We start from the raw sequence: 17,846 nt of genomic DNA on the forward strand, positions 1-17,846 counted from the left end.
ATTGTGTCGACAAATCCCTGTTTGAAGGACAACCAGACATCTGTACTTTTATATGCTTTCGGGTTTTGCTAAACATCAGAATACCTGATTTCTGCACAAATGCTAATGGCAGTGGTCTGCGCATCGTTTGAATGGTCGCAAAAATTGTAAAGAAGACCAACAGCCTTTGATTTAAGATGATGTGCATGGATGATATGTTGATACTACGAGTGACAGCAGCAGCACACCAACTGAAGCAATCTCTGCACAGCTAGACAGAAGAGTGACAAAGGTGCATACATTCTATAGCTCAAATTGTCTGAAAATCGTCTGGCCTTTGACTAAGAGAGGTACTTCTACATGGCTGCATTTGTAGTATCTGTTTTTTCCACACTATATTTTTCTCTGTTCTTACTATTTAAAACGAAGCTCATGGTTTGTAACTGGAAAGCTGTTAAACAGCTTGATTAAGCATAAATATTTTCCACTCCATTTGTTTTATTAAATGATGAAAAGCATTGATAGAAATGATCTACAGCTGATGTAATCTTCTGATGACAATGTGTCACCGGGCTAAAAATGAGAGGGACAAGTTTTTTCTCTTTTTTAAATGATGTATCCCTTCAGTTTTAATCAATTAGAGACCAATCATTAAGCATGAATAGTGTTTTTGTTTCATGTGAGTTTAGGATGTGGCAGTTTAATCCCAGCTAATTGTGCATAAATATTACGTCAGTTATCATCAGTCATTTATGTTGCATCTATCCTTATGAGGTTTAAAACACTGAGGCTTAAAACTGATCAAATCTTGTTCAATTTGTCCTTAGTTGCCAGCTCTCTAGGGGTCTAGATTTACCAAATATCAGAACGTATCAGCTATGTACTCACATGAGGTGTATTTATGACAGAGTCGTAAGCAACTCAAACTCTATTTGGATGGGTGTTGAAGCTTCCCTTTCAAAGTATCCACTAAGGAACTCACTTTTTTTAATAAATGTAAAAATCTCAGACTGAGTTGCAATAATCCGGTTACACTTAATACAGTTAAGGCCTGGCGATTAGTGTGTCGACTTGAGGGAAGGTCAAAGTTCACATCTGTTTTCACCCCTATCGTGAATAATCCCGATTTCCAGCCTGGGATGGTTGATACTGGTTTTGAACAGTGGAGAGTTAATGGCGTTCATAGATAGGACTTACTCTCTGGTAATGTAGTTATGACATTTGTTAGAAATATTCTATCACCAGGCGTGACTTCTTTCGGTATTTGCAGATAAGGCACTATGTCTTGCACAATACTACGTTAGTTAAGAACCATGAAAGCTCTCTAGTTGAGAAATGATTATTTTTAACAGATAGAGAGATATCCGTAAGTTTATTATATAAAGCTATGTCTCCCACGACCCCGAATAGGTTGCAGAAGCTTAAAGGCACATGGGAGAAGGAGCTAAACATTATAATTGATGATGAAGTATGGAAGAATGTCTGGAGACATGCTAAATCAATTTCAGTTTGCAATCGTGCCCATGCAATACAGTTAAAAATTATTCACAGAATGCACATAACCCCCAACCGCAGACATTATTTCAATCCTACTCTCTCACCCACATGCCTTAAATGCAAGATAGAAACTGGTACCCTAACTTTCTGTTTTTGGTCATGTCGGAAACGTCAAATGTATTGGTCCAATGTGTTATCTGAAATGGAGAAGATATTTGATTTAAAACTGGAGATGGACCCTGTGTCTCTTATACTGGGCCTCCCAAATCGACATTTAACATCAAAGCATAATAAGAGGCTGTATTATATTCTTGCTTATGCAGCGAGAAAGAATATTTTATTACAATGGATCAATGAAAGAGTACCAACTGTTAAAAGGAGTAATGTTTGATCTAGTGCCATTAGAGTACCTTACATGCATATTACACTTAAAAACAGACCAATTCTATATAGTCTGGGAACCCTATTTGAACTATGTAGAGCCTGGTGTTTCTATGGATACTTTGTATCCACTCTTTACTTGTAAAAGTGGATAAAAATGAATAAAAAATATTGTTTAAAAAAAAAATTGTCCTTAGTTTTCAGCATCCTAAACTTATGAAAAACAAACTAAAATTCCTAAAGGTTGACAGTAACATGGAAAGTTGGGTGCACGTGTTATTTATGATTGATAGGCATGAAGTCATATCATTTGAATGCATTGTGTATTCTAGCGAGATGTTGGCCTCCCCTTTCATCTAACGCCACAGACTTGCAGCCTGCTCTCGGTTCTCCTCTTTCACCATTTGTGAATAGATTTTACATTAATGGTGCCATCTCCTGCGTTTATATTTTCTGGTGGAGAACGAGCTGCAGATCTGGCTCCCTTTTGATCTAACACCAGAGACTCTGTGTGCTCCCCTCTCCTGTCATTTGATATAGAATTAATGTTTATTAGATTTTCTTCCTGATTCTTTGAGTAAAGTAAACAAGAATAAAATCTGGCGCCACCTTTGATCTGACACTAAAGTCTGCAATCTCTCCCACTACCGAGGAGTGAATAATACATTAGTGTTTGAGTTTTTTTTCTTTATGGATTTACACGTGTGGTGGCACACTACCCTGAACCATGCTCCAGGATAGCTCCAGGGGATTATAACCATGTAAATTGGTTTTTCTTTTCTACTCTGTGTTATTCCGCAGGTATGGTGAACTATAGTGAGGTCTCTGGCTATCCCCTTGTTCAACACTGGAGTCTTCGCTCTGTGCTGTACCATGTCAAGCTCAACCAGTGGGTGCTGTCTCAAGGTAAAATCACTCTGCATTTGTTGATGAAACGTATAAAGCATGATGTTACTGTTTATCCCGAAGGAAACTGCGCCCCATGCTGTAGGGAGCAAAACAGTACCATGAGTTATGAATTATTTATTACATTTCAGGTAATATGACATGTCAAGGTTAGCTGACTCACCACTGGAGTAAACTGATACTTCAGTTGTCGTTTTTGATCGGCTGTGTGATTAGTTGGCTGAATGTCATCTTTTTAACAAACTTGGCAAACACTCCAGTACAGGTAGGTTTTAGGGCCAGGCCAGGCTTAATCTGATGAAAACAAAATCTGCTGTTTCTGCTGAGTAAGTGCAGATCATTTGAAGAAGTATGAATGCTTCCTTCCTAACACCGGTGCACACCAAACAAGGATATTTGAAAAGGACGGTCTTGGTCCATGAACACACCCATAAATGTTCCTTAAGGCCCTTTCGAACAACCCGGCACTTAAACTAGATATGTAAGCAAATGAAGCTGTATATTAAAATGATCTTGCTTACATATTTGTTGAAAGTGTCAATTACAGACTGATTGTGATGTTGCCATTCAGGTAAAGTGCTTGGAGAGAACTCTGTCAGGTTGTAAATGGGTGTGAGTCAAGCTCTTTTTAATTAGAAATTAGTCAAGTTTGACTATAAAAGTTGTAAACCCAAACCTACTCATGAACCGAACACGATGGAGATGAAACTACAAGTTTTTCGTTACAGCCTCAGCTCTGGTTAGCTGTGTAATAACTCATACATTTTAATATCCAGCAGTGTCCAGGGAGAGAAAACAAATGTGTTCAAGCAACATGAAAATTAAACTGCATAAACATGTTTTCCTCTCACAAAGGCTGCTGTGGAAAGCAAAGGTTTTTTCACATGGTGACTTTTCATGACAAAAAAAACCCCACGGCTCTGTAACGGTGTGCTTAATTCTATAGTAAAGTTAATGCCTCATAGGGAAAGCACATGAAAACAGACTATGCCCAAGGGAATAGGTGCTTTCAACTTCTTCATTCACTATATAATGGAGGAGGGCTGCGAAAGTGTAACTAGTGATGAATGAAGTGGGATGCAGCTTGTCATTTTCTGTGTCAAAAAACACCTTTTATGTTACAAAAAGTAGAATAAATTTGTTGCCATCATCGACATTGAAATTTTTCCACAACACTTAACATGTCTCTTGAAATTGCTCAAGTTCATTTTCTTTGTTCGTTTTCTTTATCCACTTCCCAGCTTTCATATGCAAACCTTCAGCTCTAAACAGAAACATGCTGGGAGAATCCATGTGCCTCTGAGCAAGAATTTCTTTTCTTCTATCAGTGGAATTTGACAACTTAGGCTATTTGATACATTTTCTGTGACAAAACCTTGTTTAAAAGAGGGTTAAGTGGTCTACCAACTGAAATGTAAGTATTTTAGGATAGGCTATTTACTGTGGGCTGTCTCCTGTGGTAATAACTTGCTCCAAGAGTTCTTAAGTATTGCAGAAAACAAAAGAGACAAACCCTGAAGAAGAGAGGGGCAAAGTGGAGTCAAGTCAGCCATTCCACCCCCTGAAAAGATATGCATAAATAGAGGCGTAAATAAGAAAAAAGAAAAAAGAGTTGGAGTAGTGTCTGTGTGTTATTTTGACAATGTATGGCAGTTATGTCAATAAGATCTCAGGAAATTATGTCATCTCGTGAAAAAAGGACATAACATGAGTCCTTTAGAATCCAGTTCAGGCTCAGAACAATTACACTGTATTTTACACCCTTAATAACATCACAAATAGCACAAAAAGTGATATTATATAATGTGGAAGCACAGGTTGCTGGACTTTATCATGTTTATGTGCACACTTTACTTCGAGGTCTCCTTTTTTATGAAACAAAATACGTGCTTTCCCTTGTAATTCTTTACTGCTGGTTTATTATTCTTAAGTCTTTGTGGAAGTTCAGTTAACTTTGCATTTTGACTTTGTCACATCACTGCAAAATGTTTTATTAGTCATTCATTCTCACGTGAATGTTTGAAACAATTACCAATTGCGCCCAGTGCAGATGCTGATTGACAGAACTCAGACCAGCGTAAATGTATCGCACTGATTGGACGGGCAGAGATTCAGAGCTAATTGTGTTCTAACCAAACCAAACAAGTACACAAGTGCCAAGTAAACGAGTCAGGAATAAACTTTAACCATATATGAAACCATGTGACTCAAAGTTCCATTCAGAGTCTCTGAAGGGTCTCCTCATCTCTTTTGAAGAACATTATGTTATATAATGGTCCTGTGAAGTTTCCAGCTGTGGACCATCTTTCCATTATTCCTACAATGTGCGACTTACAGAAACTGGCAGACATGTCCTGCTGATGATGTAGCAACAGATGTCGGCCTGACGTCTTGCTACATGAGAACGTTAGCGGGGGAGGGAAAGAGCCGGTCTTGCTCTGATTTTGATCAGCAGTTGCAGCAGCTCATCTCTTGATCCCAACTGTCTCTGATGAAAGTTTGTAAAATAAATCTAGCTCTGCACTGGCGAGTTTCAGCTCTGCTCTTCACAAATCAAGTTCCATTCTCCTCAATTTTTCCTCAGCACTGTAAGCAGGTAGCCCAAGTGTTTGCATTCAAGGAAGATGTATTTTCATGTTGAAGGCAGAAAATGTTGATAGCTAGTCATAATGAATGATTGGCTAGTTTGCAACTGATTTGCTGTAGCAGGCCGATTTAGAGCTTCACAGCGGTAGGGATGGGATTGGCTTAATTTAGTATTTCTGACTCACCCAAAAAGTCCTGAACAGAAAATCAATAAAAAAAAAACCTTCACCTGTCTAACAACATAAATCTCTACAATATAGTTCTCAATCTTTTACCACGTTTAAGTGAGCTCTTTACAAATATGTATCAACTGTTTTCTTTGCAAACCTCTACATTTGTTTTTACTTGGACTAGAACTAAAGATGAGTGATGTCCCCTAAGAGACGGTGTGCAGGGATTACTCAGCTATGAAAGGTAGATTTATCTGGTTCTGACACCAGTAATCTACAGAAAAAAGTTGCTCCCTTCACATGAATATGCCCTTGTAAAACACAAATGTTCCTGAACATAATTTTTGTTAGATTATATAGGACCAAAGTGGATTAATCCATTAAAGTGGATTCCACATGCAAAACCAGTGATGGATATTGATACAGAAATGGGTGGAGAGACTGATTGATGGGTAGCTAGAAGGGAGGTCAACATAATGCTCAGAAATAGGCCTTTCATCTTATTTCCCTTGTCTTCTTTTTCTCTTTTTTTGATTGCGTGTCATAAATCACAAAGCGTTGCATTCATAGTAAGACCAAAGCCTCCTGTCAGCGCATGCTTTGGAAACTTCACAGAGTAAGATAACTGGATAGGTTTTTAGTCAAGCAATACATCCACTGGAGGATCTTATTGCTGCTGGCATGTCAAGGCACACTTAATATTTTCTGTCAGCTTTCTCACCAGAAAGGTATTCTGTGAAGAAAAGTGGAAAAAAAATCCTTTTTTTTTTCTCACTATTCTACCAAGTTTACCATGGAGGGAAGTAAAAGCTGTTGTGTAAGTACTGCATTCAGTCATTCTTCCTGCTATGAATATCATTTAATAATTTGCATGCATTATTCAGAAATCCGTCATAAATAGCTTATTTTCTGATAAGTGCAGGCACCCTTCTGGAAATACAGCCATGACACCTCTAATGCATTTCCAATGGTGCTTCTGTGTGCTGAAAGTGGCTGCCACGTATGCTAAGGATACATTTTCTATTTTCTCTTCCTTAAGAAGCAACTCAACAGCCTCTGTCTTTTTTACTCCCATTTCCCACTTCAGCTCATCATATTTCAGCAGCCACTGGTGGAGTGGGGGTGAGGGGTGACACTACAGATTCTTACATCTGATGGCAAAGCCCCCATCGCTCATCATCAATGTGCACTCTGTCTCCCACTTCAGTGAACTCCTTATTTAATTTTGTGGAAGTAAGAGCGAGCGAAGCATGAATGCTGAGATATTAATACTACTTCTCCTGAAAATCATGATGATAAACTGCTTCTGCAGTTTGGCTTTCCAATATTTACCAGGTGAGAATCCCACAGAGCACGTGGACATTTTGTTTTAGTTTGATGGATGTATCATATCAAATATAGCTTCATATGCCCTTTTGTCCTTGTTCTGGCCACTCATTGAATTCACTGAAATAACTTTGTGGGACTTTTTTTGAGAGAGGAGAGAGTTAAAAGCTATTTTTTTTTGTAAAGCACAAAGCTGGCTATCTAAATCAGATAATGAAGAACCTTTAACACAGTTTCTTACTGCCACTTTTTCCAGTGTGAAGAAAGAACAACACAACCTATGTGTTAATCAAATGTTTTTACATGGAAGAACCGACTAAAGCACAACAGTCGGTTCTTCCTCCATTCGCTCCCTTGTGATCCAGCTAACTCAACTGTCAGGTATTCACACTGCCCCAAGATCTGGAATGAAATAATTTTGCCATGATTTTCTGTGAAATATACTCTCTTAGAATATTAAAAACTCAATTCAAATCCCTAAAGTTTTTTCAGACAGAAAAAAAATAAACATAAATATCCAAACATCCAAGTTTTTGTTTGTAATAATGAAAAAAAAAAGGATTGAATATTGTACTGTTGATCAAAGTCCATCAAAGGGTTGTTGTGATTAAATCCTCAGATACTGATCCTTCCATCAGATTTATATCAGATAAACATTTTCCAAAATTCATCGACATCAGAAGGGTTTCAATGTGATTTTTTATTTTTTTTTTTATTCCCTCTGTTAGCCCGGGTTTGTTCATATTCATGCGAGGACACTGTGGATAATTGTCTCTCTTTGGTTGAAAGAGTTCATGAATAATAAGCAGCTGGATCAGATGTCTAATAAGCCCATTTAGGACATTTGTTGTCAAACACCTGACATCAACTTCGACCACACCACTGTGATGATAAATACTTTTGTGCAGTTACTGAAGTGAGACAGACCAGATTAAAAAGGGCTAAAGACATCTTCTGTGAAGAATTAATAGCTTGGAACAACTTTGCAAGTGCCAAAAATCATATTCCCAATAAGTCATTGTGTGCACTCTTTTTGACTCTGATCCCACCTAATTATACAAAGTAACAGAGGACATGAAATACTTTGCCAAGGAACAGCACACTTAAGCTTTACACCATCATGTTATGTGAAAGGATAACTTCATTCAGTGTCCAAAGCCTTTACAATGGGAATTTTACATCACGGTTATCTTTGTATTCTTCCCTATTACTCCAGCGTTTCGCTCCAAGTTGTCTGCCTGTAATGGTGGCATCTGTTGGTCAGTCACTTTGAAGCAGACTTAAAAATCTCAAAAGCTACTGGAATTTTCGCCACGTAATTTAGCGCTACCATTGATGAGGTGGAATATCTGAACCAGCTCTCACTTCCAGAGCGTCGCATATTGACAACTTGCTGAGGAACCAGCTGTGTCAGTTTTGAACGAGCGCCACTTTTGTCTCTGCAGGGTACCCCACACTGCTACTGTGACATTTACAGGAAAAAAAAGGAAAAAGGAAGCTTGTAAAATGTCGGCAGCATTTTTTGCAATTAAATTTATTTTTGTTGTGAACTAAGTGGTTCTGAAGTCGACCAAAAGAAGTCCCTCTCCCTCTCCAACCTCATTACATAGCCTGTGTTACCATGTGGCAGCATTTAACAAGTTGGAAATGAGAATGTTTTGAATTTTTTTACATCATCTGTTGCACCACTCTGCTGTGACTTCAACATTTGTCATTTTAAGTGAAATGCCTTGACTGATAACTGGGTAGATACCGCCAGTGAACGAATTCTAAACTTTGGTACAGATATTTCTATCCCTCACGGGATCATCTGGAGTACTCTTCATAATCTGTCAATTGTTCATCAGTAATCCCAGCATCAGGCCAGGCTTTTAGTTCAGTTCCTACAAAATTAAAAGTGAAAGCGTGCCAGCTATTTTGAGGAACTGAAACGATCTGGTGAGGATAGTAAATCTTTTCCCTCCATCTTTGCAGCTTTCAGCTCGGCCATCCATTCTCTGGACGGGGCGACGCAGCGGAGCGACTTTGTCTCCATTCTCAGGGAGTTTGGAAACCACTATGTGCAGGAGGCGGTGTACGGTTTCCAGGAGACTTGTACTATCTGGTACCCCAACAAACAGGTCCAGAGACAGCTGTGGCTAGAGTACCAGGACATTAGTAAAGGTAGGGGACATTTTCTTTCAATTTCTTTTTACATTAACACGCAAAGACAAAAAATAGCGTTGGGGTGGTGAATTTATATTCCAGATTCATCCTCTTGATAGATGAATATTTATCCTTGGGGTTATTGTGTGAGTTCCATAAACGTGTACTTTCCTTGCGGTATTGACTGATACTCTTTCTGTTGTTATTGGTAGTACAGTTTGCAAATATGTCTTCTATATTTTGCTCATAAGCAATGATAGGAATATCAAAGTTGTACTTTTTTGGCATTTTGACACATTTGGATGTCAGTCTTTGTCAGCTAATGCCTGGAATCTGAAATCCTCTTTTACCAATGCTTGCAGCAGCAAAAAGTGGCTATAAATAGTTGTTTACCTCAGATCATTTAAACACAAAAAAGGCTGCTGATCCCACACTTTGTTGTCGAGGAGATGATACTTGTTTAATGATCTGTTTTTTAAGTTTCCTGTAGGCTCTCATGTTAGCAGTCGCGTTAAATGTAACTCAGCCAGATTGACACATGCTGTCGTCTGCAGCTTTGATCACGTCTGCTTGTTTTAGCTGAATGTTGGCTACACCGTATACAGTATGCATCCCACATGACAAACAATATAATGTGACTAAGTGTTCATTGATCAGAGTGTTGCTTTGAACACTATTCTAACATTATATTGTTAGAATGTAACATTATTCTATCTGAAGCAGTCACTAAACTGCACGGTACATGAAGTTTTTCCAGTCAAACAATCAAAGAACCAAGACTATAGCTTTTTGATTACCTCAAAGTGCCACTATATGTCAGCCACCCATCTCTTTCTTTCTTGTGCTTTTTTTTTTTCATAGATTCATATCAAAGATAAGTAATAGTTCCTCTCCCCCAGCCGTTTCCCTCCAGTGGCTCCAGATTGACCTCTGCCATTTGTGTTGTTTGTCCCAACCATTTGTTCCTTTCTCTTTCTTTTTCCAAGGACACACTTGCCGCATATAACTGTTCATCCAAAGTTGCTTCTGCTCTGCTGGATGACATCAACTTACAGAGTGTTCCCTCTCGCATGAGAAGTGCATTACTCTTCATTTTTAGACCCATTTGACACACTAATGTGAAGAGGAGTGTGAAGTAATGAGAAGATGCTAAACAATACAGCACAATCCCTGAGAAAAATGCTATGCTGCTTCTTTTCACTTTCTCTTGGTAAAGTGACTTTAGGATTCATTTAAGATGAAGGTAGTTTTCTGTGGATTGATGTCAGGGAACCTGCACTTTCCATCATCTTTTCTGCAGTCCTTTAGGGAACTTTTGTGTACACTAGTAAAGGAAAATAAAAGCACTGGTGTGGATGATGTTTATATATATATGTACAGTCAATACATGTAGTTGTAATATTGAGTTCATTACTTTACATTAAATAGCAGATATGAACTTGAGGATAATCATAGTCTTTGAGCTGAAGTCTATTGTTTACCAATGAATCAGTAGATTAAATTTTAAAAAAGCACATCTCAAGTTGCAAACTGGCATGTATTACTGAGCTCCACCTCCATGAATTAAACTGAACTACTGCACTATTACATAATTAAATGCATAAAATGATGTAAGCCTCTTCATTCACCTCTGCCGCCGCAGAGAAGTTTCCCCGGCTACAGACTAACTCAACCTTGTCTCAAAAATGAGTTAATAATTTATTTATCGTTTTTTTTGGTCAAGATGGAAAGAATAAAAATTCAATAGATGTGGTAAAGTTGATTTAAGCTGTGCTCCTCGTGGAGCAACATTGCTATGAATAGAAAGAGTCAGACTGGGGCCCTGCAGTCGTGTTTCTTACCAGGAAACGATACAGTCATTGATTCTTACCAGGGAGGCAGTGCTTAACAATGTGCCACAAGAAGTCAGTCACAAAAATGGGCCAGACCAATTGAAACCTATTGAGCCATGAAGAATTGGACATGTGGAGCTTCAAGTAACTTTGAACCTAAAATCTAGCAGAAACACAGGTCTAGATAGGACTTTTTCCTTTAAGCCCTGCTTCAGCCACGTTTAAATGAAAGAGCCATCCTGGTCATGTTTGTACTTTTTCTAAGTTATTATTTATCTATTATTTAGATAACTACAGTCATAACATATTGTCACTACTTGTTATAGTGAATCCATTATAATTTCCCATCACAATTTCTACTTCTTTAGAGCTGCTGCTGCTTTTTCTGCATTTGTTAGTTCACATGTTGAAACGACAGTGAATCCTCTGATTCGGTCCATGTGGGGCTAAAAATCTGATTGTCTGAACTTGTACAAAATCCATCTCCCATCTTTTTTTCCCCTCTCCCTGTCAAATGGGAGCACAGTGATTACGACTGGCTGTGAAGATCTAAAGTGATTCAATTGAATCGGGTAACTGTTTCAGCTTGGCCCAGGACCATCAGTTTTTAGGGGAAGAAATTGATTCCATTGGCAAAAACTTGAAATCAGAGTCATCTTTCTTAATCTCTTCCTGGCTTCTTGGAAACATCCTGCCCTTTTGCAGGGAGTAATGAGCTCACAGGAGAGTTTGATGATCCATGTCCTCACCCTTTGCCTGACTGCAGCTTTCCTCCATATTCCAGGAGAAGCCAGGCTGATCATTTCTGCTTCCCTCCTGATTGGGCCACAGCTGCCACCAGTTGTTTTTAGACTTAGCCGTGTATGCCTCAAATATTTGTGTAAAACACAATTGAAGAAAGATTACTATTTCAGATTTTTCTTTTTATAACCTTGGACTGAATCAAGAAAGAAAACAGCTTCACCCTGTTGAATATAGCAGTGTGAGTGTAGCTGTGAGCTCCTCATCTTCATGACCTGACATCTCATTTAAATCTTTCATATTTTGGGGAAACCAAATATCTCTTACATAATTGAATACTGTCTATGCATCTTTAAAAACATACACACAGAACTGTGGTAAAACAGTCACCCTGGCAGAGTGGATTGTCACATTGATAATAAATCAATAAAAAGGGGTTCTCCAAAAACTGGGACATTTTGTAGCAATTGCACATCAGGCCCCAGTTGGTGAAAGAATGTCCCGGTTCACCATGGCCTGTATAGTTAATTGAAGAGTAACATCAGCTGTTTCTTAATGACCCAGGGCCCTGAAAACAACACACAAGTATATATGTACACATAGGCAGCCTTCCGTTACTCTATCAGTCATGTTTGTGGAGACACTGCTAAAGCTCATTAACCATGGTCAGTGTGTGTGCCTGTGTGTGTTGGTCGCGATGGCTTGTCTGTGTGATTAATAGCACTTTCTTCCCTGCACTAGTTTTTGATGTGAGTTTCCCATTGTCAGACACATGACCTCAATTACCACAGCAGAGATCAGACACGAGCAGCATGAAAGCGGCTGCTGCACTGGTCATGTTGCAACCATTTATTACATCAGTAAAATGCATTTGATTTGAAAGTTATTTCAGCTCAAAGCAGTTTCTGTGAGGAAGTTCAGTTAATGGAATGTGCTTGGACTGTTCTACATTCAGAAACGTAGTTCTCATAGAAATTCAACTCTGTCTTCTGACTACCAGTGATACTCTGATATCGTGCTGCACCTTTTTTTTTTAGATCATCTCAAGTCGCAGTAACATACACTCTTATTTAAATACTGAATTGCTGTTTTCATAAACCCAAAATGAACCATCACCTGTGTTTTGCAGTGACTCTAGAAGTGCTGTTAATATCACCTCTCCTTTTAGACACAAAGCTAGCATGTTGCTAGCAACAGAAGCTTAGCAGCTAAAGAGCAAAGTAAGAGGGGCTCAATACAAAAGGAAAGCGAAAATGAGAACAAATATTTGACTTTGTTTCACCAGATGCTGAGGGCAGTTTCAAATTAATTCCTATGTGGCCTTTTCAGTGCTGGATATGAAAATAGAAATGTTACAGACTTTCATATAAATGAAAAAAAAGCCTGAATTATATCATCAAATATAGTATGGGCTTCTCCAAAATCTTTTAAGAAGTACCTGCAAACTCATGCATGAATAGAATTAGTGCTTCCTATTTTTCTTTCCTTTCTTATATTTAATTTCTTCTTTCCCAATTAAATCCTAATGACCTCCCTGCTCAGCCTCAGCGTCCTCCCTCATCAAGCCAGGTGTCAGCTCTTAAGAAGCCTCCGGTAGCTTGTTGGGTGCTGTTATGTATTGTAGGTGTGATCACCCTGCCTGAAGCTAAGTAAAAATAGGTGCCTGATTTATCCTATTTAGGCCTGCCATTTTAATATGGAAGCAGTCGACAAAGTCTTGCTTCAGGGAAAGAGTGAGAGAGCACAGGTGCAGGGTGAGAAAAGTGGCAAAGAATAGAAGGAAAGACGAGGGAGAAGTTGTTCACAACCGGCCCTGACCTATGTGACCGCTCTACACCCACACATGACACAAGTGCATCTCTGATAAGCACCACCTCTCCTGCAGGTTACCAACTGGGAATTACACAACACTTTCTGTCGATTTCTGACAGCATACACCTATGTGTACTTCATCCTCTCTTTTGGCTTTGGGCATATGTACTTTTTAAACAGTGATCATTTTAGAATGAATACGATATGATAGCATTAAGGGACATGTCAGAGCTCCAGATTAAAAGCAGGGTCAGGAAAAAGAAAGAAGAAAGAATTAAAATGCATAAGGCGAGGCAAGTTTATTTGTAGAGCACAATTCAAACAAAAGGCAATTCAAAGTGCTTTACAGCTACATAAAATCACAAGAAGGCAAATAAAATCATTCCATAAAACATAAAAATAAGCATTATTTGAACAAAAGGTGGCATTCTTTATGTAAAGTAATATGTTACATATGTTACAAATGATTTACCTACAAATGTAATATACAGTATAACATTGAACAGTATGTGCAGCGTAGAGCAATTAAATGTAGACAAGATGATTATGTTCATGGCAGTTGCTTTCTTTGGGCTTTGCTTTAATGAATCAGTGACTCGTTTAACTGTCTTTTTTTTTCAGAGTGAGCAGCCACAGGAACATTTGCTGGAAGTAATACACTTAATGTTTGTCATATTGATTGAGTGAGATGATTGAAAAGTTCAGATTTTCTGGTTTTGACACTGGAAGCTGACATCCCCATACATTATCACACCTACACTCTGATTAGGTTGTTATATTTTTTGTCTAACAGTGGAAACGGCTCTCAGTGAGTGTGATTTAAGCAGTGGGCATCAATCCAAAAATCTTGAAACCACACTGACGATTTTCAACTAAATGAACTTTTTGATAACCGGCATTTCAACTTTTTTGTTGACGTACGTACCGGTGACACTTTATTGTTTGTGAGAGATTCATATGATGGACATTTGGTAGATTAGAGAGAGAAATCTTACGAGTGAAACTTTTGACTTATAACTGCTTTTAACGAGGCACAATGAATAATTTGTTAAGCTTGCAACAACTTATGGATAGGATATTTAAGAGTTAGCCTCTTTTCTACCCTGCTATGATAACATTCTTCCCCAGATGTGTGGAAACATCATGAAGCCAGTCTTCTGATGATTAGCATGTTGCTTTATTAGCAGCACATTTGTCAGCGGTATTGTGTGCTTCTTTGGCTGCTGCCTTGTCTTCAAGTGCTGGCACTATCCCCCAAGTTAAGCCAAAAATAAGAGTCAGAAAAATGTGAAATGTGTTCTGGTGAAATGTCATCCAGTGCACCTTTAGCCTTAGGCTATAAAGTTTGCTATAACTATTCTTCATGTTTTAGTCTAGGTCCTGGTGTCTAAGGACTTACTTGTCTTCCGCTGTTCTCTATGGTTTTTAGGGTTTGATATTTTATAGTGTTTAATACTCTAGATACTGTGTAAAATGTAAAATTGAAATGCAATAATTTTCAAATGTTTTAAATCCTGTGTTGAATTGAAATGAACGTAAAGACAACAAAAAAAATCAAATTAAATTGTTTATTGTTAAGGAAAAATACTGTCTATGATTATTTTAAAAATGATGAGAGCCTTTTTTTGCCATTGCTATATCAATATAGGAATTGAACTGCCCATTGTTCTGGCTCCCTGTTGTCATATATATATATTTTTTTACATTTCACTATGTGCTAGATGTTTTCAGTGGGTGATAAGTCGTGACTGCATTCTAGCTTAGCAGCAGGGATCTTTTGCTCCAGAACAAGCCGCTGTAATATGTACAGCATGTGGTTTGCCATTATTTTGCTGATAAACTGTAAGCAAGGCCCTCGCTGAATATGATTTTGTCTGTATGGGAGCGCACTTTGCTCCGAAACCCTTTTATCATTCAGTATTAATGGTGCTTTCACAGATGTGCGATGCTATGTTCACTAACTCAATCTCTTACAGATGCTACTGAATTGTGTGCTGATATAAGGAAGATGTTTCCTCTTCATTTTAGCAGGGGGTCCAACATGTCCATGAGTTTCAAAAGGAATTTCAGACCTTTTCCTCATTACTAGAGTCCATCCATTCGGTTTCAGGAACTACCCATTTGGTAACAACCAACATGGTCTTTCAAGTCGAATTGGAAACAAATGCCGTTTGAAAAGTGATAGCCTGTCTATCTTAGCAATAGCCAACAAAGGAAGGCAGGAACTAGCTGTGTATTCCTTTTGCTCACATATTAACATATTTGCAGGGTTTGTGTGTAAGATTAAATGTGTGGCACTTTTTTCATGACACATGAAAAAAATGTAATTTGCTATTCAGAGAAGCTACCACCACAGACCCAAACTCTAATCCTGCAAGTAAATGTATTGTTTGATAAGACACACGCACTAATAGTTGTAAATGAGTGATTATTGGGTTAAAACAACTACTGCGTGAGTGTTAAGATGAAAAATAGTGATGATTAAATAATTGATAATTGTAATTTAGAACACTGAGGTTTTGGTGACAACTTTTTGCAGAGCTGCAAAAAACTCAGTTGGATAAATGGCAGGAGGAGAGGAGGTCAGGGAGGGCAGAGTGGCAGATGAGAGAAGTTAGGTGAATGTTCGAGTCATTAGAGAAAAAAATGGACAGTAGGGCCGGATAAAGGAAGTGCGGGCTTTCCAAAAAGGGAGGAATAGAAGAGTGGTGAGACCTACAGGAAGAGGTGAGAGGAACAGATTATAAATAGCAAAGAATGAGTATGACAAGGAGGAGGACAAACAGCGAAGGTGCTTCAGAGAAGAGGTGAACACTGGAGGAGCTGTGATACAGGCATCAGAGGAGATCCATGGAGGTGTGGGTGGAGGTGTTGGAGGATATGTCATCTCCTCTGCAGTGGAGGCTGGGTGATAAATGTACTCGCCCGTTCAGTCACCAGACAATTACAGATAGATGTGGAGCAGATGTCTCCTAACTCAAAGATGTCTTCTCTGCAGATGCTTGTTTGTGTGCATGCTGAAATCTCTTTTCTTCCACAGGCATAAAAGTCTTTCCCCGTACATCTCTTTATGCATGCATCCATTCGTGTGTGCGTATGTGTGCGTGTTTGTATGAGAGAGAGAGAATCGGCAGCAAAGGGATAAAAAAAAAAAAAAAAAGAGTCTCCTCCAATTTATCAGGTCTAACGAAGGGGAACTGCTCCAGCACCTTAAGTTGAAGTCGAAGATGAGAAACAGATTGTCCAGTTGTTCTGCCGCAAAACCGGTTGATATGGAGCCTTGTCAGCACAATCCCAGACATCTTACCTCATCAGAAAAGACAGAGCCAAGGGTGTATCAGGTTCCAGGCCGCAAGATTACCAAATCAGATTAGCACGTGATTATGTGAAAATAAAGACAAAGAGGCACGTCTGGTGAGAAGAGACTATAAATCAGATTTCACATACTTTTACAGATGATAAGAAGCATGAACATTTAAAAAAGGCAGCAAGTAAAAGAAAGCTTCACCTTCTGTCCTCTCTTTGGAAAGGCGAAACCCAGTCTGTACCGTGTAATACCTTAACTATATCATAATGACAGCTTAAAGATTATCACCCATAGAATTGCTACTACTAAATGTGATCTACCACACCCAAAGCAGTAGGAAAGGGAGTTGGGTGTAGAAAGTAGAGGTGCTCATGAGGGACACTATGTTACATATGTCCATATGCTAACTACCTAAACCAGATATGCATATGTTAAACAATTCAAATACAACCACGGATGATTAGTTCTACTCAAAAGGGCAGTCAACCTTAACAGAGTCTTTACAGAGAGTCCAAACACATGTTGTAGCAGGATACACTATCAGTTAATTAACAGCTGCAGTGGATAATGACGATGCTGTAAAATCCAGTGTGAACTTTACAATCATTTGTTTACGTTCGTCAAAGAAGTTTCTCTTGCATCAGCAGTTGAAGCCGTTAGAGATGAAATAGGACTTTGTCCCATCTTGGCATGAGATTAGAAGCAGAAAACAAAGATCATACCCATCCCATTTTAGCAGAGTTTAATTTGGACTACCTACAGCAGTCAGCAAAAGCATTTAACAACCATTGCATGGGGAATCCAATACAAACCTAAACCATGTCCCTGGCATGTAATGACTCACTGCTAGCAGTTCATTTATATACTTAATCTGCATCGGACCATTTTTATGATACATAGGTCACGAAATGATGTCCTCCGGTGACAATCATGCGTGGCATAATCTGAGATCCAGCTGCTGTTAAGTCGTGCGATTGTGGAGTGGTTTTTATTCTACTCAGTCTGCAAACCAATTTATAAAGACAACATTTCCTTTTCTTTTCTTTTTTTGTTGTACAAAAGTGAAGTCAATGCAAAACAATGGAGGAGATACATATTAGAAGCATCAATGTACATGGAGCAATTACTGGAAAGATGAGTGAAAAACAAGGAGTAAAAAAATCT

General features: G+C 38.6%; 1 protein-coding gene across 6 annotated transcripts in view; it reads left to right on the forward strand.

Annotated features, from left to right (window-relative positions):
- astn1 (astrotactin 1) overlaps positions 1 to 17,846 on the forward strand; it is a 327,153-nt gene that overhangs the window by 182,314 nt on the left and 126,993 nt on the right. For all 6 annotated transcript variants that reach the window (XM_072364268.1, XM_072364270.1, XM_072364269.1 and 3 more), the window contains 2 exons: positions 2,659 to 2,763; positions 8,820 to 9,008. In XM_072364268.1, coding sequence (XP_072220369.1) covers positions 2,659 to 2,763; positions 8,820 to 9,008 — 294 coding nt within the window. The remainder of the gene's footprint in view (positions 1 to 2,658; positions 2,764 to 8,819; positions 9,009 to 17,846) is intronic.

This window comes from Leuresthes tenuis, unplaced genomic scaffold (genome assembly GCF_036924035.1).
Source record: "Leuresthes tenuis unplaced genomic scaffold, fLeuTen1.0.hap1 SCAF_14, whole genome shotgun sequence".
In the NCBI taxonomy this organism is placed as follows: domain Eukaryota; kingdom Metazoa; phylum Chordata; class Actinopteri; order Atheriniformes; family Atherinopsidae; genus Leuresthes; species Leuresthes tenuis.